Source organism: Pan troglodytes, chromosome 15 (assembly GCF_028858775.2).
Source record: "Pan troglodytes isolate AG18354 chromosome 15, NHGRI_mPanTro3-v2.0_pri, whole genome shotgun sequence".
Classification (NCBI taxonomy): Eukaryota; Metazoa; Chordata; class Mammalia; order Primates; family Hominidae; genus Pan; species Pan troglodytes.
Genome location: NC_072413.2, coordinates 49007847 through 49030161, shown reverse-complemented (window position 1 = coordinate 49030161; position 22315 = coordinate 49007847). Strand labels below are relative to the sequence as shown.

At 40.6% G+C, this 22315-nt stretch overlaps 1 protein-coding gene across 12 annotated transcripts in view; it reads left to right on the top strand.

The window, feature by feature from the left end:
- The window catches only part of TRIM9 (tripartite motif containing 9), a 263725-nt gene that overhangs the window by 225860 nt on the left and 15550 nt on the right, over nt 1–22315 (top strand). For 10 of the 12 annotated variants that reach the window (XM_054666551.2, XM_001156684.8, XM_009427808.5 and 7 more), the window contains 4 exons: nt 2580–2690; nt 3858–4011; nt 12238–12395; nt 14892–15030. In XM_054666551.2, coding sequence (XP_054522526.1) covers nt 2580–2690; nt 3858–4011; nt 12238–12395; nt 14892–15030 — 562 coding nt within the window. The remainder of the gene's footprint in view (nt 1–2579; nt 2691–3857; nt 4012–12237; nt 12396–14891; nt 15031–22315) is intronic. The other 2 variants (XM_054666555.2, XM_054666553.2) reach the window with 1 other exon arrangement.

The following is a 22315-nucleotide window of genomic DNA, read 5'->3' as shown; positions in this document are numbered from 1 at the left end:
ACCAAAAGCAAAGGAAACAAAAGAAAATATAGGTAAGTTGGAAATATTTATGTCTCAAAGGACACAAGGAGTGAAAAGGCAACCCACCCAACAGTATGAAATATTTGAAAATCATATATCTGATAAGAGATTGATATCCAGAATATATAAAGAACTCCTACGACTCAACAACAACAACACCCAATTTTAAAAATGGGCAAAGACCTGATTAGCAGCGAGGCTACACAAACGGCCGATAAACATATGAAAAGATGCTCAGCATCACCAGTCATTAGGGAAATGCAAATTGAAACCACAATGAGATACCACTTTATACATTTACGATGGCTATATTTTTAAAAATCAGAAAATAATAAGTGTGGGTGAGGATGTGGAGAAATTGGAACCCTTGTGCATTGCTGTGGGAACGTAAAATGGTACAGCTGCCATGGAAAACAGTATGGTGATTCCTCAAAAAATTAAACATAGCATTGCCACATGATCCAGCAACTCCACTTCTGGGTATAATACCCCAAAGAAGTGAAAGTGGAGACTTACAAAGATATTTGTACGCTCGTGTTTATAATCACTTTATTCACAGTAGCCAAAAGTATTCATCAATGGGTGAATGGATAAACAAAATGTGATATACATACATCAGAGTATTATTTGTTCTTAGGATGAAAATGTTGACACATGCTACAACATGGTTGAATCTCAAAGACATTATGCTAAGTGAAATAAGCCAGTCACAAAAGGACAAATATTATATGATTGCACTTATGTAAGAGGTTCTTAGCATAGTGAAATTCATAGAGAAAGGAAGTAGAATGGTGGTTGCCAGGGGCTGGGAGGAAGGGGAAATGGGGATGTTGTTTAATGGGTTTAGAGTTTCAATTTGGGAAGATGAAAAAGTTCTGGAGATGGATGGTGGTGATAGTTGCACAATAGTGTGAAAGTACTTAATGCCACGGAATTACACACTTGAAAATGGTTACAGTGGAAAATGTCATGCTGTGTATATTTTGCCACAATAACACATTAAGAACAAAAAAATCAGAAATAATGAATGAATGAGTTGTCAAAATATTAGATAGACATTTAATGCCCAATAATAAGAGAACAGGAATGATTAAGCAAATTAAGATTACCCACTCAGTGGGATATTTTTGTAACCATTGATTGTGGCAACATGAAAACTGCCTGTGATACAGTATTAAGTTGGGGGAAAGGGGAGGTAAAATTGTCATATACAATGACTGCAACAATAAATAAGTCTGATTCCAGGGAAAAACTAAAAAGAAATGTCAAAGTACTTTAAAAATGTACATTAGAATGATAAGAGTATTTGCTTTTTCTCATCTATTTCCTGTTTGTTTTGGAAAGTGGATGAAATAATATTTAATGGAAAATAAATTTATAACCAAAAATGAAAAGAAGGAACAAGGAACATTTTAAAATAATTATTATTAGATTCTCTTTTGGCTATTATCCATAAAATCCAAAATACTAGATATATTTTAGGCTTTTGCAAAGTAGTATAAATATTGGGGATGTGAGTAGTTATGGTTCCTGGAAAACCCTTCTTCAATTTTACGCTTCAAAAACCATTCAAAGATAGCTGCAGTGTAGTCCCAGCTACTTGGAGACTGAGGTAGGAGGATTACTTCAGCCCAGGAATTCGAGACCAGCTTGGGCAACATGGGAAGACCCCATCTTTGGAAATAAAAAAATATATAGGCATTCAAGATTTGGGTTACTGAGCAGAGGACACATATGACAAATGCCTCTGAAGAAAAAAACTTTTCAAGGAATGTCATGCATTCATCACCAAGCACAGACAGCTTCTTAGAAGCAGAAACCGCTTGCTCAGAGAGATGCCTATTTAGGTTAAAGCAGACTCTTTAACCTTGGCAAATGAGCAGCCTTCACAACTGCTCTCCAAATGAGGCAGTGGTTTCAGTGGGTTATTCTTAAAACTTAATTCTGCATCCGTCTTCTTTCTTCAGCTTTTCATTAGCTCATTACCTCTCCCAAGCTCCACCTTGGCCTTCCAGGTCCCCCACCATCCACGCAAGGAAAAAGATGCAGAACAATTGACCGTGGGGCTGTGGGGAGGGGCAGGAAGGGAAAGGAACTGGGTTCAGTTGGTGATGTCTGCTCTTTACAAGTAAAGTAGAGGGCACTGAAGGTGGACAGTGTCACCAAGCACAGCTGCAGCCGCATCTTGGGGAACTATAGCTCCTCCACAGACCCCCAGCAAACATCGCTCAGCAGAGTCAGCTTCACAGAAAAGTGCAGGGCAGAGTGACCTTTGGAAGGTGTTCGTCGATGCACCAAGGTCACCAGATCTAGGGTTCCAAGATCTACCTGCCTTCCCTTCTGATGGGTCCTGTTACCAATTTCCTTTGATAATCTTATCCCATCTGTCTTCCAGAGCCCTTATCCCCAGCAGACACTGCCAGAAAATATTCTCATAAATTTAGTTCCATTCCAGAATGGAATGGATTCTGGTTTGAAGAAGCTTTCCAATGGTCCAGTTTGCTTCTCTTCTACCCTCTGCCATCTTGGACTGTTCTGTTGGTTTTTTTAAATCCTAGGTGGTTCGAGATCAGATCTCTCACTGCACAGTGAAATTGCGCCAGACCACAGGTCTCATGGAGTACTGCTTGGAGGTGATTAAGGAAAATGATCCTAGTGGCTTTTTGCAGGTAAGAGTTAACTAGTTTCTGCATCAGATTCTAAATGTCCCATAGGACATAGTCTAGGATGCTTAAGTCAGACTTCCAACAGCCCTGGGTGGGCCTGTGTCCCTCAATAACAGAACCTACCTCACACTGCAGTGTACATGGAAGTAAGTGCCGGCTAAATAAACTCCACTGACTTCCCGGAAGTCTCTGGCACCATGTACTACAAGTCTGAGAGGTGCATGGGCTTTTTTCTTTTTCTTTTTCTTTTTCTTTTTCTTTTTTCTTTTTTTTTTCGCTTCTTTTTCTTCTTTTGTTTAATCATGAAAACATAATTCTCTGTAAGTTCTTTCAAAGTGGAGTTATTGCCTTGCCCAAGAATTCGGTCCTTATTCATTAATATCTCTTGGGCAGTTTTGTCAGATGTCCAAGTGTCTAAGTTTGTAAGATGTCTACCTTCTTGACACCTTCTGCTGGCCAGAAAGTCAGTGATTTCTCAAATGCAGAGATTTCTCATTCTTCAGTGTTAATTGTTTTAGTGAGATGCTATGGTGTAAGCTGTTTTACTTAAGCTTTGGTCCCAATGATAAGGAACCTTTTGTTAAGGAACATGTAGATCTCTTCCAAGTCACACTCTACTAAACTGGCCAAGAGTGACAGAAAGAGATTGAATATAAGAAATGAAAGAGCTTTCTACCAAAGAATACAGTGATAATCACATGAAGATGATGTGCTTAAAATGTGAGAAATTCCATGTGCACCCTCACTAAACTATTTTATGAAACTCATTTCCAAGTCTTGATAGGATACCCACACTTTAAATTAGAAGGGTTGAGCTATTGATTCTAATAGAAATTAACTAGTTTCCAACATATCATCCTTTAAAATTGTTGGCATTTAGTAAATCTGTCATAAATAGCATGATCATATATTCAGATTTGTCTAATAAATCAGTTAACACCTGCTAATTATTTATAGTGCCCCCCAACTCACAAAAGTGTTCAGATTTGCTTGATGAATTATGAGTCACCCTAGTCCTAATGGGGTGTTCCTCACCAACAGCACTGAGGCAGTCAGGGTATGAGTCCTCAAGGCAGTTTGGGAGTAATGCTCCTGGAGAGCCAAGGGGCAGTGTTGTGTTTCAGGTGTGGTGGTGTATTTCTTAGGCTGTGGTCTTCTTTATCTGATTAGATTTCTGACGCCCTCATAAGAAGAGTGCACCTGACTGAGGATCAGTGGGGTAAAGGCACACTCACTCCAAGGATGACCACGGACTTTGACTTGAGTCTGGACAACAGCCCTCTGCTGCAATCCATCCACCAGCTCGATTTTGTGCAAGTGAAAGGTATGTCCTTGCATCCCCCAAGTCAGAGAGCAACATCCTGAGTGGATGCTGGTGCTTGAAGCAGGATCAGTACCACTTTGGCTAATGTTAAAGAATCTGGAGTGGCTTCTAACTTATGTAATGAAAATGTATCCTTATAAATGTGTGACCTACCTTTCAGCAAGCTGGATAAATTCAGATCAACTCAATGCTTGCCTCTTTGAGAGTCTTAGAGATTTCAAGTGCTCAGCACCAGAGAACAGCTGACACAAAAAGAGGAAAGCAGAGAGAGAAAGAGATCATCACAATACATAAATAAAATCTTGGTACAGAAAGGAATCCAGAAATATTGATATAAATCAGGGGAGTCCAGAATTGAAATGATTGCTTCCACATGGATAGAGATAGTAAGCAAATGGTTGAGCATGGATCAGTGGGAATTTGAGAGGATCACAGTTGGCCTGCCAATACTGGCAGAAAAATGCAAGCCTGGAAGGAAAATGGAAATTTGATATAAACTTGAAAATTTGATTATGTGATTAAGGGATATGGCAAGGTCTCTTTGAGATTTTGGGTGGGGGCTGAAAATATTTTAAGGAAAACAACTCTTTCAAAGAAAAATAACAACTCAAGCCAACCATGCAACAACATTTTTATGGCAGTGTAATACCCATTTGAAAAATATTTCTTTTTAACTGTTTGTTTTGAAATACACAAGAAGTTACAAAAATAGTAAGAAGTTTTGTTCATCTTTTACCCAGTTTGCCTTGATGGTTACATCTTGTAGCTATAATATAATATCAAAACCAGGAAGTTGACACTTAACAGTGTGTGTGTATAGTTCCATGCCATCTTATCCTATGTACAGATCCCTATAATCACCACTGCATCGGGATACAGAATGAAGATCTCCCTCCTGCCACCCCTTTAAAGTCATAGCCCTCCCCCCCACCAACTCTAATCTCTGGAAACCCCCTAATCTTTTCTCCATCTCTATAGTTTTGTTATTTGCTGATTTTTTAAATTGAAATTGATTTGCTCTTTGCAACTCCTGATTTAAGCATCCATATAGTAAATGACTCTTAGCATTCAGTGCTTTAAAAGGTTTGTTTCTTAAGAAAAATCTACCTGCATCCTTTTATCAAAGAGAGATTATATAAGCCGGTAAGTCTTAGGGCTGTCTACTTAGGGTCCACATGATGCAGTTAAATGCGTTCCTGTACTTGGTATGTGTACATCTCTCAGCCTTTTAATGGATTTTTGCTCTCTCTTATTTTGTCCTTTTTTTTTTTTTTGGTTTAATATGTGTTGCTTTGGGAAGATGGCTTCGTAAGTTTTTGAAATAGTGTATACATTGGAAATAAGTATGCTTTGTTACAGTAAGAAAAATGTTTAGCATTTATTGAGTGCTAACCAAACCAGACATTCTCCAAAGTGTTCTACGTATAACTCATTTTATTCTCATAACCCTAGTAGACAGTTGAAGAAACTGGGGCACAGGAAGACTGGGTTACTTGCCTGAGCTCACACAGCTAGTGAGTGGCAAGGCCAGGATTCAAAGTCAGGGAGCATGGCTAGAGAACCAACTCCTACAACTTCTAGTTTGTGCTGTAAAGCTGGTGCCACACTGAGCCACTTCTTCAGGGAATAAGTGAATTCATCTCTTAATATTAACAAATCTACATTTTTGTTGCAGAAATTCCTTCTTCCTGTTTAAAAAAATATTTTTAATACCAATGTGGTAGCCTGTAAAATAAACCCATCCTTAATAAAATGTAGAGCCCCAGATAAATCCCCCTGGATCAGCCTCTCTCTATTCCCAATTCTTTCAATGAGATAAAAATCACTGAAGGGTATGTCACAAGTAGCTTAAAGGAAAAAATATGTCACAAAAGAGCAATAGAAAGGCTTTTGGTGAAAGAGGAAAAAATGAGCTAACCCAATTAGCCTCAGTGAGGGGGCAGGAGGAGGAGGCAGTTAGAGGGTAAAAGCCTCAGGGTTTTGAAATGCTTTAATCGTCTGTCAAAATCCTCTCCTCCCCCATTCATTGCCCTCCTGAGTCATGTCCATCTGCCCACGGTGGAGTCCAGGCCAGTTGGCAGGATGGTAAAGATTGAGCTGGAGTGAACAGGCCCTTCACTGGGTATGGGAACTGCGAGTTCATGCTCTCTGCATCACAGACCACATTTCTAAAGCACTGTCACTTGGCCACTTAGGACTGCACACAAAAGTAAGAGGGACAAGGCTGTTTGTCCAGTCTGTTCAAGTCTGCACACACAGCAGAGAATACCAAGTGTTCTCAGGGCCAAAATGCAGAACCCTCTCCCAGCACAAATCCATCTGAAACCACACAAAAACCAGAACAATGATTCATGAAGTTAACCTAACAGGCCATTTGGTATAATACTGGATTATAGTCTTCCATTTTCATTTTCTTTTTTAACACTTTGTCTAATTTAATTTACTTCTGATTATTATCACTCTGCCTGGTTAATTTATATGCTTTGCTTTGTGCTCATTGAGTTTAATTAATTCAGTGAGAGCCTAGCCTTCTTTAGAATCTGAATAATTTTCATCTGTCAGATGCTTGCGATGGAAAGAAAAAGCCAAAGGTCATGACACAATAGAACTTGATTGGCTGGAGTTCAGACTTCTATTGGCCTCTGTAGTATCTGTTAATATATACACAACTCTTCCTGTTATGGCGTTAATCTTTTTATTTTTTAAAGATATTCTTTGTCAGTTTAATAAACTGCCCTTTCACACCTTGTCAGTGAAAAATATGTCAAGAAACTGCACCTCAAAGAAAGAAGTAGCATTTGGAGTGGTATTAAAGTAATCCGTCCATTGTGAAACTAACAATACATGTAATTCAATATGTATTTTCTAATTGTGCTAAGTTGATTACAGGAGGAAGTTAAAATATTTTCAAATTTACTTAAAGTATGCACTTAAAGTTCTGACTCAAAATCATAACTAAAATATCTGTTTACTTCTTGACTCAGAATTTTATCAAACATCTCTGGTTTCAAAAGCTCATCATAGACGCCATTGTTGTTGCCGTTGTTTTTGTTGTTGTTGTTGATAAAAAAGAAAGTAAGTTTGCAGTTGGCTTTTACATATTTTCACTCAGACCAGCTGCTATTCAGCAAGAATGCACTCTCTAAAGTTTTACTCTCTTATTAGCTAAGGATTTAACTGACCCATTCTGATTCCACACCACCCTCAAGCAATGGGATCAATCTGGAGAAGGCTGGTACCTTTTTTCAAATATCCCTAAATTGTAATGGCACGTTTTCTGGTTGTATTTTGATTAGAAAATCATCTTACCCTCTTTCCAGAAAACTGGAAGTGGTGTTTGGTCTTTCAGACTTTTCTTTTATAGAAAACAACATATTAAGTTTTGTCTTCTACTTTTATTAGAGAGTAATTAAAAAAACATTTTCCACTTAATTCTAAGGTTGTATAATCAGCTCTTTTCCAGGTCATAGGAAGGAAATTTTAAGTCTTCTCCTAGTCAGCCAAGGGCTTTACTGTTTGGTTGAGAACAGATTTCAGATACCCACTTCCTCCCCCAATAAATATTAACCCAGAATTGTCTAAGTACACAAAGAATCCCAAGATTCATGAGTCATGGTACTGAAGTGAAATGCCAGTTTGTTCATTCTGAACCAGGACGAAACAATGACCTAACAGTTCACCAAGCCTTTTTAGCACATAGACCATTGGCTGTTAATCCCCTTAAGTGCCTCTACTCACCTAAGGGTGTATTTATTTTTATTGACTCAAGTTGAATATAAGAGCCCTGAGTATGCACCAAGGTCATGGGCAAGGACAATGTGATCTGAATAGAGTCCCCTATAAATCATAGGGGGAAAGCTGCCACAGGGTTAGCGGGGATGGAATGAGCACACACACTTGCGTGTAATCTGTTAATGCTGATAGCCTGAAATGCATGAACTCAAAACATGCGTTCAGGGTTATCTTTAACAGTGTACCGGTAATGGCTTTCCAGAAACAGCCTGTAGTTCTGCTAAAGTCTAAACTTTCCTCAGATGCCATTTGTATTGTTCAGCCACCATAAAGGGGAATGACAGTCTACAAATGAGCCTTCAGAGAAGATAACACAGTAAAATTGCATTCCCAACCACCATAGTTGTGAAGGTAGAATCTTTATTTGGGGAATCTTTATTGTTCACATTATAGGAAACAGAAAGAAACTTTGGGAATTAGACGTGCAGACTTTCCTCCAGTACACTATTTCTAAACACCGGACTGGAGAGGGGCAGTATGATGCAATGCTAAGCACACAGCCTCTGGAGCCAGGCTGCTTGGCTTCAGATGCCAGTCCTGCCACTTACTAGCTGTAAAACCTTACTGTGTTTCCATTTCCTCAGCTGCACAATAAAGATAATTGCAATACCTTCTTTATAGGATTATTGTGAAAATTAAATGAGTGAATACCTGTAAACCTCTCACAACACTCTCTGGCATTCAGTAAAGTGCTTGAAAGCATCCCTTATGATTAGTGTTCCCTGTTGAGGTTGGGAGCCCAGCTTCTCTTCTCACTTGTCCCTGCCACACTCCTGTGTACTTTCACAGAGGAATTCTGGATGGTTGTGAGTGTTCACAATCTGAAAGATCAGTGAAAAAAAAAAATTAAACAAATAAAATGTGAGATAGAATTTGAAATAGAGTGGCCTTAAAAAGGGAAGACATTTGAAAACATTGGTATGAGAAGCTGCTACTGGAAAATTTAATTTTGAACCACAGCTCCGCGAGACCTCTTCAAGGAAGTCAGTGAGAATAGCTGCCCCCTTGTATTTTAAGAGAAGAATTTTTAGCCTAAAGCTCGATTTTACAGGCTAAAAGAAGGATAAATGCTGGAACCCTGATCAGGTCAGGGGAAATTCATTCTTAAGGAAAAAACAAAAGCTGCCCCAGAATGATCATGAAAGTGTAAAAATCAAGATAGCTATGACAGCCCCAATAACAGGAGTTCCAGTAAAATACAATGCTCTTCCTTAGATTTCAGTCCAGAAACTGTAATGCTATCCTTTTCCAAACCATAAAAGATAGATTAATTGGAAAGTACTTTGGATTTCTAGTAGACCATTTATTTTGTGCCTAATGAAGTTAAATAGGATAACATAACACCCACTATAAAATATATTTTTCTAGAATGTCAGCCTGAGTCTCTGCTAATGAGGCTGTAATTTTGGCACATTTACCTTTTATATACAACATCACTGGGGGTAAATAAGGAAAACAGAAAACTAATTCTCAGCACATGGAGGAATAGATTCAGACAGATGCAAATATCTGTGGGTTAGTTCTTTCTTTTTTTTTTCCTCTCCACTCCCTTTGACTTTTTGTCCATTTGCTAATTTGTCTAAATCTGGGACAATATCAAGATCTGAAGATTATTGAGAGTCTAGCCTTTTCTTTTTTATCCTTTTGGTCTTTTAAACTGTATCCACCAAGGACTTATAAATTAAGTTCTGATGTTTTAATTACACATGACATCATGTATTTCAGTTACTCTTTTAATTATACCTATGTCTACACAGGTACATTTGAGTTTCTTATCAGAGACATTGTAAGCATTTGCATGATTTAAGTTGAAACCATCTGTGATCTTATTCTTTGATTTTTGTAATTGATGAAATGTAGACTTACCTGAAACATGAGCAAAGGAAAAAAGAAAGACTAATATGGAGCTAATTAAATAAGAGCATAAGGAATTGTTTCATGGTGGGCGCTAACTAATAAGGACAGTTAAGAATAAATACCCCCCGGGGGGAATCATTCATGTCTCTACAAGCCCTTTGAAGAATGGTTTCCCAAAACTTGTTATATTTATCTTCCATAGTAAATATGTTAAAAATGTATTTTAATAAAGAAAACAAATTTAAAATAAAAAGGAAAGTCCCTAGTAGTTAAAATGACCTAAAGTTAATCCTGCAATTACGACTCCTGGGTGATGCCTATTTATGTTTAGATACTCTCATTAGAAGGCATTATGTCTTCTGTGTCCTTCTCTTTCCAACCAATCCTGTAGTTTATTTAGTGAGCAAGACAATGAATTTATTTCCTTTCCTCCAAATCTGGATTTCTGGGGCTTCTGAGCCTGCAGTAGCTGTAGCTCTTTGATAAGATTTCATCCAAACCCTGTGCCGTTGAAGCTTAAAACATGATTTCTTCTCCTAAACCAATTGCCTGCAGTTTTAACAGGCACTAATTTTGATTTAGCTATGTTTGATTTAGTAGCTCAGACATGGTTTTATTGTGATGTCTCACAGTGTTTTCTTAAGTATACGACAATTGACCGGCTTCACCTTCTCATTTCTTATGTTACAGTCACTGCTTTTGTTTTCTAGGTTATCTACCATAGAACCTGTTTTCTAAACTGCTGTAAAATTAAACACTGTTTTGGTTGGGGTGACTGACAAGGCATAGATTTAATTCAGTGCACAAGACACAGAGTCCAATTTTGGTACAGCATACCAGGTGTTCCATGATGTACATTTGTTCATCTAAATGTCCCTGGATATGGTCCAAGCTGTTCTCTCCTGTTATTAAAGTACTAAAGTAATAATAGTAATAAATCAATGTTTTGGTGCTGAAAAAAAATTTTTAAGCAGCTGGCAAAAACATGGTTCCTAGCCGGGCACGGTGGCTCATACCTCTAATCCCAGCACTTTGGGAGGCCGAGGCAGGTGGATCATGAGGTCAGGAGATCGAGACCATCTTGGCTAACACGGTGAAACCCCGTCTCTACTAAAAATACCAAAAAGAAAAAAAAAAAAATTAGCCAGCCGTGGTGGCAGGTGCCTGTAGTCCCAGCTACTCGGGAGGCTGAGACAGGAGAATGGTACGAACCTGGGAGTCGGAGCTTGCAGTGAGCCGAGATCGTGCCACTGCACTCCAGCCTGGACGACAGAGCGAGACTCCGTCTCAAAAAAAGAAACACACACACACACACACACAAAACCATGGTTCCCAACTACATATATTAAGTTTATATATGAAGAACTGGGATTATTCAGTAACTAATATTTCTATGTGTGTCTGAAGGCTCAACTAATTTGCAGTTTAAGTACTAGAAAAGAGTCACAGTATAAAATGTGGAGGGTGGTGTTATGACTCATAACAGCATGACAGACTCTCACGCGGCTGCAAAGACATCTTGAGCCTCCTTGTCATGCTCCAGGCCCCTAGTCCATGTACCAGGCTCACAGTGGGTGTTCTATACCTGAAAATGAGTAGACTTGACCTAGTGCTGTTTTCGAGGTATAGCTACCTTGAGAGAATGACATCAGGTTCCTCGGAAGTTTTGAAACGGAGAGATCACTGTGATCTCACTTGGATCCAAATTTTCAAAAATCCACTGTTGTAGCTACTTACGTGCAGAAGACGTGGAGTAGAATCACTGGTTTTAAAAAAAATGATGGAATATTGGAAATGTAGTGGTTTCAGAGCTATTTCTCAGAATAGGCAGTCTCTGGTTTATTAACTTGGGTTTCAATCTCAGAATAAGTTTTATGATAAAATTATTAGCACAGCGGCCGGGCGCGGTGGCTCACGCCTGTAATCCCAGCACTTTGGGAGGCAGAGGCGGGCGGATCACGAGGTCAGGAGATCAAAACCATCCTGGCTAACACAGTGAAACCCCGTCTCTACTAAAAATACAAAAAATTAGCCGGGCGTGGTGGCGGGCGCCTGTAGTCCCAGCTACTCCGGAGGCTGAGGCAGGAGAATGGCGTGAACCCGGGAGGCGGAGCTTGCAGTGAGCCGAGATTGTGCCACTGCACTCCAGCCTGGGCGACAGAGCGACACTCCATCTCAAAAAAAAAAAAATATTAGCACAGCTTCAGGCACATTATGAGTTAAATATGCTTTAGTGGGTTGGACTGGAACCCCAGCCTCCATGTAAAACATTTCCTTTAGGGATAATGTCTTCAGTGCTCAAGGGGATGAGAACACAGTTCTGTGAATCTGCCTGTCTCCCCTCCAACAGCCACAATGAAGGTGGGAAGGGCCACTGTGTGCTTAGAAAATGGCCTCACCGCGAATCAGGAGCCAGTCTAACTCCTGGGGACTCTGTGAAGGATCCTGTTCAGTTCCCCTGTGCACCCCATTCTGGCTACTTCTAACCACGTGTTTATCAGGGGGATGCTTGTCATTCTAAGATACTGGAATATCTGCAGCTTAACAGAAGCCAGAGTTACACTAATTTCTGTTTAGCTTCCTCTCCAGTCCCAGCAACCCCAATCCTACAGCTGGAGGAATGTTGTACCCACAACAACAGCGCTACGTTGTCCTGGAAACAGCCACCTCTGTCCACGGTGCCCGCCGATGGATACATTCTGGAGCTGGATGATGGCAACGGTGGTCAATTCCGGGTCAGTAGAGAGCCCACTATATACTTGTTAACCCAAAGCAGTGACTCTGTCAGAGGACCTGCCAGGGAGTCTCAGGGCTGGCTTCCCCATCTCTCCTGGGGACAGGCCATCCTGGCAGGGCCTGCCTGCCCTTCACCTGAAGCCTGCTTTCTCCCTCTACCATGAAGGTGGATGGAGCAGTCTCTGAAACTGCCCTACCCTTCTTAAGAGACAGGACATGCAGTACTGGAGTCAGACTGCCTGCATTCAAGTTGGTCTCCTCCACCCTAGCTATGTGGACAATGCCTAATTATCACCCCTTTGAGTCTTCAGGTCCTCATTTATTAACTAGAGGGATGATAACAATAGCGTGAATCTCATGCTTTGTTGCTAAGAGTCCATTAGATAATTCATACAAAATTCTTAGCATGCTGCCTAGAACATGGCAAGCGTTCATTATTAGTTATTATTATTACCATCATTGCTTATTGCTAATAATATAATTAACCGTTGTCCAAGATTTATTTCTGCAATCCACAGCTTCTAATGTCTTTGATTGGCATTCCTCTTAATTGACATGGTCTCCTGTTATAGCTTCCCTATTCTAAGCAGCCTTTCTAGCAAAGGTTTCCCCAGTTCTATAGTTTTGTTCTGGGCCTTTCACCAGATAGAACTGGTACCAGAAGATTGCTACCTTCCCAAGGCGAGGGAGCCCTATCCCCATTGAGAAGCTCATGCTGCCCTCTGAAGGCAGGACAGAATGGCCTCCTGGTAAGACACGGCTGTGGTACCACCAGGTTGATGATTCATGTGCCACCACCTGCCGGCATGTGTCTGCTTCTCTCATACAGAGCTTCATTCTCATCCATCCTCTCCCTGCCACCCTACTTTCCATCCTCTCCACCCTAGTCTTGCCTGGAAGTTCTGATGCTTGGAGCTTCCTAAGGGAGCAGCCGTTCTGGGGACTGAGGCCAGTTCCTGCACTGATGAAGAGGAGACCCCTGTCTAAAAAAACCTCAGGCCCGTGAGGATGAGGCTTTCTTCTGGTCACCAATAGCCAAACCTGAGCCACTAGCTTTCAAGAGCAAAGCCTCTCAAGGCCCCCTTTTCCTGAATGTGTTTTTGATCTCCCACTAGGTTTAAGTACTTGAGAGCAGGGGCCGTGTCTTCTACAATTCTCCTCAAGGACAAAGTTTCTCTCTTTTGATAGAGAAGCCTTATTTACATATATGTTGATTTATTGGCATGATAAAATCTAATTTCTTTCTTTCCAAGATAAGGGCCTCAGGTTCCATTTCATGTCTTTTGCAGTGTGTGTGAGTGTGTGTGTGTGTGTGTGTTGTGTGTGTGTAAAATCCTATTTGTCAGTTTCTCATTCCTGACTTTGCCTTTTCAGTTCCTGTGTCATTTTCAGGGCCTTTCTTTTCCCTTTATTATCTTTTTTCTCTCCTGGGAAAGTAACTTGCCCGGTTTTCCCAATTCTTTAAATAATTATCTTATTTTGTCTTGACTTTTTCCTCTACTCAAAAGTGCGGTCCTCCCCCAGCAGCATTGGTTTCACCTGGGAACTTGTTAAAAATGCAAAATCGAGACCCTACCCCAGACACCTACTGGATCAGCAACTGCATTTTTACAAGATCCTCAGGTGATTCATATGCACGTAAAGTTTGAGAAGCACTGAATGAGAGGACATAATATTCCAATTTTTGTTATTCCAGCAGGAGTAATGAATTGATGGGTGATCCAAGACCACGGTCTTCTTAGTATCCTACCAGAGAGTTGTCATTTTAAGGCTGTGCTTTGAATGCAAATTATTTTTATTCATTACATCAGCATAATTTTGCAATGTGTACAGCTGAAGAGGGAGGCAAATGCCTAACCTATGCTAAAGACGCATTATGCTAGGATTTATTTTAAGCCTTCGAAATGTCATTCTTCCTCCTTTCCCTGTTTCCTCCCCCTTCCCTCTGTACTGTGATGAAAACCTATCCCCCGTGGCTTGGAGTGTAATCTCTGTGACAGTTCTGAAGTTATCAGCGGAGTTCTAAACATAGGATAGAGACCACCTTCCTGTTTTCATGGTTTCAAACATGGTTTTTACAAACCATACTGATGGATAAGGAGCTCAGTAGGGGCTATATACTGTACCAATCCCAAGTTAATAAGTGTAATCTGAACTATAAGCACTCAGTTTTATTTTTTTTAAGCCCTAGCTGCTAATAACTACCATTCATTAGGCTGCCTGGCCCATGCTAAATACAAGGCATGATGCTAATCTGCATATATAACATTAAGTAATCCTCACACCAACCTCATAAGGTGGATATTATTATCCCATTTTACAGATTAGGAAACTGAGGCTAAAAAGGTAAATTAAATGGCCCAATATCTCACAGGATTCAAATCCAGATTAGAATGACACCAGGGCTCTTGCTCCTAACCACTGAGCGACACTGCCTCCCTCGCCCCTCAGAAGGGTGCAGGCTAAGTGCTGTCCTGTTCTTTGCTGACTCTCAGGAGGTGTATGTGGGGAAGGAGACAATGTGCACTGTGGATGGTCTTCACTTCAACAGCACATACAACGCTCGGGTCAAGGCCTTCAACAAAACAGGAGTCAGCCCGTACAGCAAGACCCTGGTCCTCCAAACGTCTGAGGGTAAGGCCCTTCAGCAGTATCCCTCAGAGCGAGAACTGCGTGGCATCTAAAGTGGCTGGCAAGCCCGGAGGTAACCCCACCACTGCCCACATTCCTGAAGTGTTTCCATGACTTGCTCTGCATTCTGCACAGAGCCGCTGTTCCTCTCCTGCCTTTAGAGAGCCTATGGTATGTGGATGTGATCAAACCAAAGATTCCACATCGGCAGTTCCAATGGCTTGGGCCGGCGGCTTCCTTTGATAACAATCTAAATAAGCTGCAGTTGAAGAAGCTGAAAAATGAAGGCCTGAATGTGCCCCTGGTGTGTAAGACAAATGTATCTAGGCTCTAGAGCAGGCTCCCATTCTCCACCGATACACATCACGTGCCAGTTTTTCCCAGATGATTCTAAATTACTCTGTAGTACTTGCTTGTTCTGAGGGTGGGACCTAGGTTCTTTCCAGTTGTGGATTTGTATGACTGAATGTGTTTCAAATGGGTGGTGGGGTGCTAGAGCTGTTCAGAGAGGGCCTGTTGGCTGCTCCTGGCTTACCCACTTAGACTGCCTCCGTTTCATACCCAAAGCGGAGGCCGTCAGCACCAGGATTGAGACTTCCTGTGGACACCAAACAGGAAGAGACCAGCAACTTCGCATTACCCGCCATTTTCATCTTTGCCAGTCCCTTCAGTCTTGGCTAGGCTACCTAGAGCCACCATACAAGGTTCATCTCTAGAGAATTTTTGCTTCTTAGCTATACTTTAAATATTTTGGTCATCAAAGACAAGTAATGTGTCTCAGATGAGAGGCTTGAATTTGATGGCCAGATATAACCTCTGAGGCTTTTAACATTTTCATTTTAAGAGTAAGCAAGACACATGAAATTAAACCTACAAGGAGGTATTTGTGGCTGGTGCCAAAGCATTCTGACACTTTGGGGTGTCATTTTAATCAAAGAAATCACCCCCCACCTCACCGGGATTCTCCATAACTTCCTTCTGCAGAACTAATTATGTTGATTTTGTTCAAGTTCAAGATGTTAGCTAAAAGAACTATGGTGGTGTTTTTTTCCCACTTCCCACAAACCTCAACATGTGCCAGTCACCCTAAAATGCTTCACATGGTTAAAAACAAGCACAATTTTGAATCCTACAGCAAGGATGAAAGGCCCCTAGCCGTGAAAACAGTGCTTTGGGGAGCAGTTGTCAGTCTGAGTGATGCTATTCCAAGAGAAGGATATGCTGAGGGAAAATGCCCACATGACCTGTTCCCATTTGGAGTACAGTGATGTGGTAGCTACAGCTTCCCCCAGAATTATCATTTTAGCACCTTCTCTCAGGGATGACCTATCAGTATGAGAGCAGTTGCCTCTTTTCTCAAAATACCATACTAACTGCTAAAGCCCTCCAAGAGTCTTTCTTAGATGCAACGCAGAAGGCCCTTGCTGGTGATGGCCTCATTTCCCATGTGTGTACAAGGTGGTTTGATTGAAGAGTGAAGTGCATGCCTGCAGAGCAGAGAGAAATTTGTAGCAATGTTGCTAATATGTGTTATCAGATCTGCGGGAAAACTATTTCTATTCATAATACATCATGGGAATCATACTATTCTGGTAAAAATCAGTTATTAGCATAACAGCCTGAGCACTTATGTCTCTCGTTTCATCCTGCAGGAGGATGTAGCGCCTCAGTTTATTTTAATGTTCATAAGATTATGGTGTCTAATTTAATAAATTACAGGATTGGAACTGCGATCCTTGGTACCACAGTCACAGAACTGGGGGTCATTTTCTAGATGAAACAAACGGAACAAGTTCTCTTCCAACAAAGAAACTGTACTGTAGAAATTAATTTCCTCCATGAATTTTATATATTGTGTACAAATATAAGGTATGTATCTGAATACAAAGAAAAGCCTATCATCATATAGATATCAGTATTCTCTGTTACTGCACAGAAGTAATTTTCTCATGATGAAATAAAGTTCACACACATACTTTCTCCATAACTTTGGTTTGTTCTATTTGTTTCTCCCTCATTCTAATACATTCAGTGAGACAAGATTTAGAAAGCAAGAAAAAATATAGTGAATAGCTTATTTAAAAAAAAAGATATGATCGATCTGTAACAATAGACAAAGCCTATAGGATTAAATAATTATCTCTTTTTTGTTTGTTTTTTAGAAATCAGTGAGAAAAATGCTATTAACAGAGTTTTGGTACATTCACTGCACTTATGCTTTATTAATCTTATTTCCTACAGTTTCCAGAAAGGTTTGCTTTAGAGATTTTTTTTTTCTTTGCTGGTATTGGGGGTGGTGGGGTGGTGCGTTCTGGCTTTCTAGTGTAACAAAATCTTTCACCTTCTTCTTAGCAAGAGTTAATCCCTTTTCAAACTTCAAAACAAAAATTCTGTATCACAGAAAGGTAAAATTTCATATGCGGTAACAAGTCTAACTTGTAATCACATGCATTTAGTCTGAGGTTTAAATTGCTCATCTTTTGTACTCTGTGAGCTTTCACAAAACCTTTTGCTGATCTAAAGGTAACGTTATGCAGGGGAGATCAAATGTCTACATTACTATAAATTTTGATTGGTTTTTTCTTCGAAAGCAAATTTATCTGTCTATTTATTGGGCAGTGCTTGATAAGTGACCGCTGTGTGCTAGGCTGTGGGTATAGAGTGTTGAACAGACGTTATCCCTACTGTCCTGGAGTTTACAAGCTAGAAAAAGAAACAAGCCTTAGAGAAATAAACATATAAATAGTTCCATTTTTACACATTGTGATAAACACTGAAAAAAAGGGAAAAGGGATTAGCAGGAAGATAAAATTTTTATAGGAGAATTAGGAAAACAATGAAAATTAATTAAATTCAATGGAAATTATAAAGAACATGCTATTAAGAGAAAAGGAAAGGAGTCAGGTGCCGTAGCTCATGCCTGTAATCCCAGATACTTGGGAGGTTGAGACGGGAGGATCCTGTGAGCCCAGGAGTTTGAATCCTGCCTGGGCAACATAGTGAGACCCCATCTTAAAAAAAAGAGACAGAGAAAAGGAAAGGAGAATGCATTATTATATGAGTCCAAGTGTGGGTAGTTCTCTGAAAGCAAAGTTCCTGGAGATGTATCAAAGACACCCATGGAAAAAACGCCAGTTGCACATCTAAACCAAATTACACTGACTTAAGATGAAATATAACTGTAAGCAATTAAGAATTTTAATGAAATTTTAAAATAAGGCCCCCAAGCCCCAAAACTTGGTCATGTGTATCTTTAAATTAATTCATCTAATAGCCATCATGGCTGTGCCAGTCTTTGAAACCATCTGCAAAAGAGTATCTGTTGAAAACATTACACATCAAGGCCATCTTAATACACAGAGTTCTAAGGTTTATGCTATGTGTGAGACAAGCTGTACCCCTGTTTTAAAAAATCATACAGGGTTGAGAACAGGATAGGACATTTTCTGTTTATTTTTCTCTAGTTTCCCTCTTCCTATCTAAGTAGATTCTGCCTACAAAGTCTATTTAGGTAGGGGCTAGACATCTGACTTTGTAGGACAAAGTCTATCTATTTAGTCTATTTAGATAGACTTTGTGGCTACAAAGCCAGACATGTAGCATCTTCCAATCTCTTTCTGACCTTTCTACCTTCCTTTTTTTTGAGACAAGGTCACACTCTGTCACCCAGGCTGCAGTGCAGTGGCACAATCATAGCTCACTGCAGCCTCCTACACCTGGGCTCAAGGAATCCTCCCACCTCAGCCTCCTGAGTAGTTAGGACTACAGGCATGTGCCACCATGTCTGGCTAATTTTTTAAATTTTTTGTAGAGATGTGGTCTTGCTGTGTTGCCCAGGTTTGTCTCAAACTCCTGGCCTCAAGTGATCCTCCTCCCTTGGCCTCCCAAAGTTCTGGGATGACAGGCATGAGCCACCATGTAGCCCCTACCTGCCTTTGATAAGGACCCTTGTGATTACCTTGAGCCCACCTGGATAATCCAGTATAATCCCCCCATCTCAAGATCCTTAATGTAATCACCTCTGCAGTGTCCCTTTTGCCATGGATAATAACATATTCACAGGTTCTGGGGATTCAGATGTGGACATTTTTAGATGGCCCATTATTCTTAGTACTATACTTTATGAGGAAGGTATTATTATTGTCATCTTTCTCTACTTATGGGAAACTGAGCTGCTGAGAGGTTAAGTATAATAATATGTCAGATCCAGGACTTTAAGCCACCAATGCTCAGCACAGTCCGCTGTGGTGCTAACATTAGAAAAGTGCTATTTGCCCTCAACCAAATGGAAAGAAAGAGAGGGAAAACTATCCAAAGTCTGTCTGCAAGGTGACTGAAAACACCTTGTCAAAATGAAGCAGCGCTGTGTAGCTGCCTCATATGCTCATCCAGAAATCCCAGCCAGAAGGAGGACTTTACTACTTGCAGTCATGTTGGGCAGATCTCCTGAGGTCAAGAGTTCGAGACCAGCCTGACCAACATGGAGAAACCCCGTCTCTACTAAAAATACAAAATTAGCTGGGTGTGGTGGTGGGCGCCTGTAATCCCAGCTACTTGGGAGGCTGAGGCAGGAGAATCACTTGAACCTGGGAGGCAGAGGTTGCGGTGAGCTGAGATCGCACCATTCCACTCCAGCCTGGGCAACAAAAGTGAAACTCCATCTCAAAAAAAAAAAAAAAAAAAAAGAGTCTTGTTGAAAAGAGTAGCGTTCCAGCTTTAAGAAGATGTGGGAGTGGCCATCATTTCCAGCATAATATCCGAACTCTTTATCAGGACCTGTGCTCATTTTCATGTCTTTGCAGAAATTTCCTCCAGCTCCCTCCCATCCCAGGTGAGCAGGTCACCTAGAGAGGCCCTTCCCCCACTGGTACCAGTGGATACTCTTGGCTGGCAGTGACGAGATTTGCCCGGGAAGGAAAAGGAATATCAGAGCTACATCTCTGAGGCTCTGATACTACCAAATGAAAGTTACTACCAAATGAGGTCTGGCACTCAGAGCCCTGCTTGGGTTGACATCACAGAGCCATTTATTCACAGCAGCTTTCCAGCCCTGCCTGTCCTAACTGGGAGGGAAAATGGGGAGAAGGTGGTCAGTGATAATTAGAGAAAAGAGGGCTGGCTCTCAAGCCATCTACCCAGCATTTTTCAGGATTGTTTTATCTAATGACAAATAGGTTGGGATTCTTGAAACTACATCTTAAAAATTGCTTTCTAAAAAGTGGGCCTACATAATGTTACTCATAAAGATTAAAATGTCTTTCTCCCCCATTAGACTCTCAGCATCACGCTGCCCCTTTCATTGTAGTGGCTCCTTCTTCTGTGCATTGAAGGAAACCACCCAGAAAAGATGTAATGGTGCAGACAAAATATAAACTTATGCTTCCATTTGTCTGAATGCGAATTGGCCTCAGATGCATCTGTCCAGAATCTTTTTGCAATTACTTATTTATTTATTCATTCATTCATTCATTTATCTTTCCAGAGACAGAGTTTCACTCTGTCACCTAGCTGGAGTGCAGTGTCACGATTGTGGCTCACTGTAACCTTGACCTCCTGGGCTCAAGTGATCCTCCTGGCTCAGCCTCCCGAGTAACTGGCTCTATAGGCATGCCACCACACCTGGCTTTTTTTTTTCTGTAGAAACAGGGTCTCACTATGTTGCCCAGCCCGGTCTCAAACTCCCGGCCTCAAGCGATCCTCATGCCTTGACCTCCCAAAGTGCTGGGATTACAGGCATGAGCCACCGTGCCCAGCTCCTTTGCTCATATTTAATAGTGATTTTGGTCCAGCATAAGTACTGCACCCTGATGTGCTGAGACCTCCAGAAATGCTGTAACCTTGTGAGGAACAAAGAACCTGTCAGAAGAACAACTACAGGGAACACCTCAGCCCCTCTAATCCCTCTAGCCAAAATTCCAAGGAGGACAGTGATGTGTGTGCCTTTCCAATCCCTAACCACTCTATTTAGAGAAGAAAAGATGTATCCTTAACACAGTTGAGGTTTATTAGGTCCTCTACACAAACCTTGGTCCCCACTGAGACCACTGGAATGTGCCCTGGGGCCAGCGGCATAAGCTTTACCTTTTGTATATTTCTAGGTTACAAAGGAGCAGCAATAGTCTTGTCACCCCAAAATTTAATATGCCAGGAATTGATCCTACCTGAGTCTCTATTGTATCCCTCCACAGCTGTGGTGTAACTTGGATATGTCCCTTAGCCTCTCTGGACTTCAGTTTTCTCATCTCTAAAACCATGGACTTAGAGCTGAGGACCTCTGAGTCTTTACAATTAGTACCTTTGTGGCTTCTCTCTCTAAAACTGCTTTGAAAGTTGTTTCAGAAAATGCTATGAAGCAGCATTAGATACCTCCTGCCTCCTCCAAGGGTCGTAATGAGTCTTAAAGTTATGCCTATGATACTGAAAATTCAACACTAATAGAAAATGATTGATAAAGGATCATATAAGGAAATGTATATGGTCTACTGAAAGATGGTTTTTCTGTCTCTGCTTTTCCTGACCCAGAGCATCTGGGCCTCTCCAAAAATAGTTAGAAGAATATGCATTTCCAGGACAAAGTTCTCAAGGTAGGTAATCATACCTGACCATATTTGGGTAAATTTTACAAAATCCAAGGTGAGAGGCATAATGATAGGTTTCAGAGCCCAGAAAAGAGAGATACTTTGTTCTTTTAAATTTTGACACATGCATGATATCCCAGGGAATTTCTTGCATTTTTCCATAGGACTGAGATTCAGAACCCTATTTTTGGTTCTGGGAAGTGTGCTTTGCAACTGATACTCTGGAAAGCAGTTTCATTCTTTGGAATCCTCTGTATGTAATTGAAATACAGGAATTTTCAGTTCCTCTGATGATAGTTCCTTATAAATAATGCCATGGTACTCTAAATTGGAGTGGAGAACTTGATGATGAAGTATGCATCTGTCCTTGGGGTGGCAAAAGCTGTTTCATTCTTCTAAAAGAAGGTTTTCAAAACAGATTTGTTTCTCACTTCTCAGTTGCAATTAATGCCACACTTAAGAAAGCTTAAAATACCACCTTTTATTATAAATTATGTACCAGTTGGACATAATTGTGACTTTGGCTGCTTATAAGACCATTTACGAAAACAGCCTCATTCTTCATTCATTTCTTTGTCTCTTTTAAAATCTTCCCAACAAAAGCAAGTTATTTTACAGCTGGTTTATAATTGAGTTGAAACTCATCTTTAACACTGTACAATTCTTAGTGACATGTCTTGCCTTACCGTATTTTGGATGTCTTGCCTTAC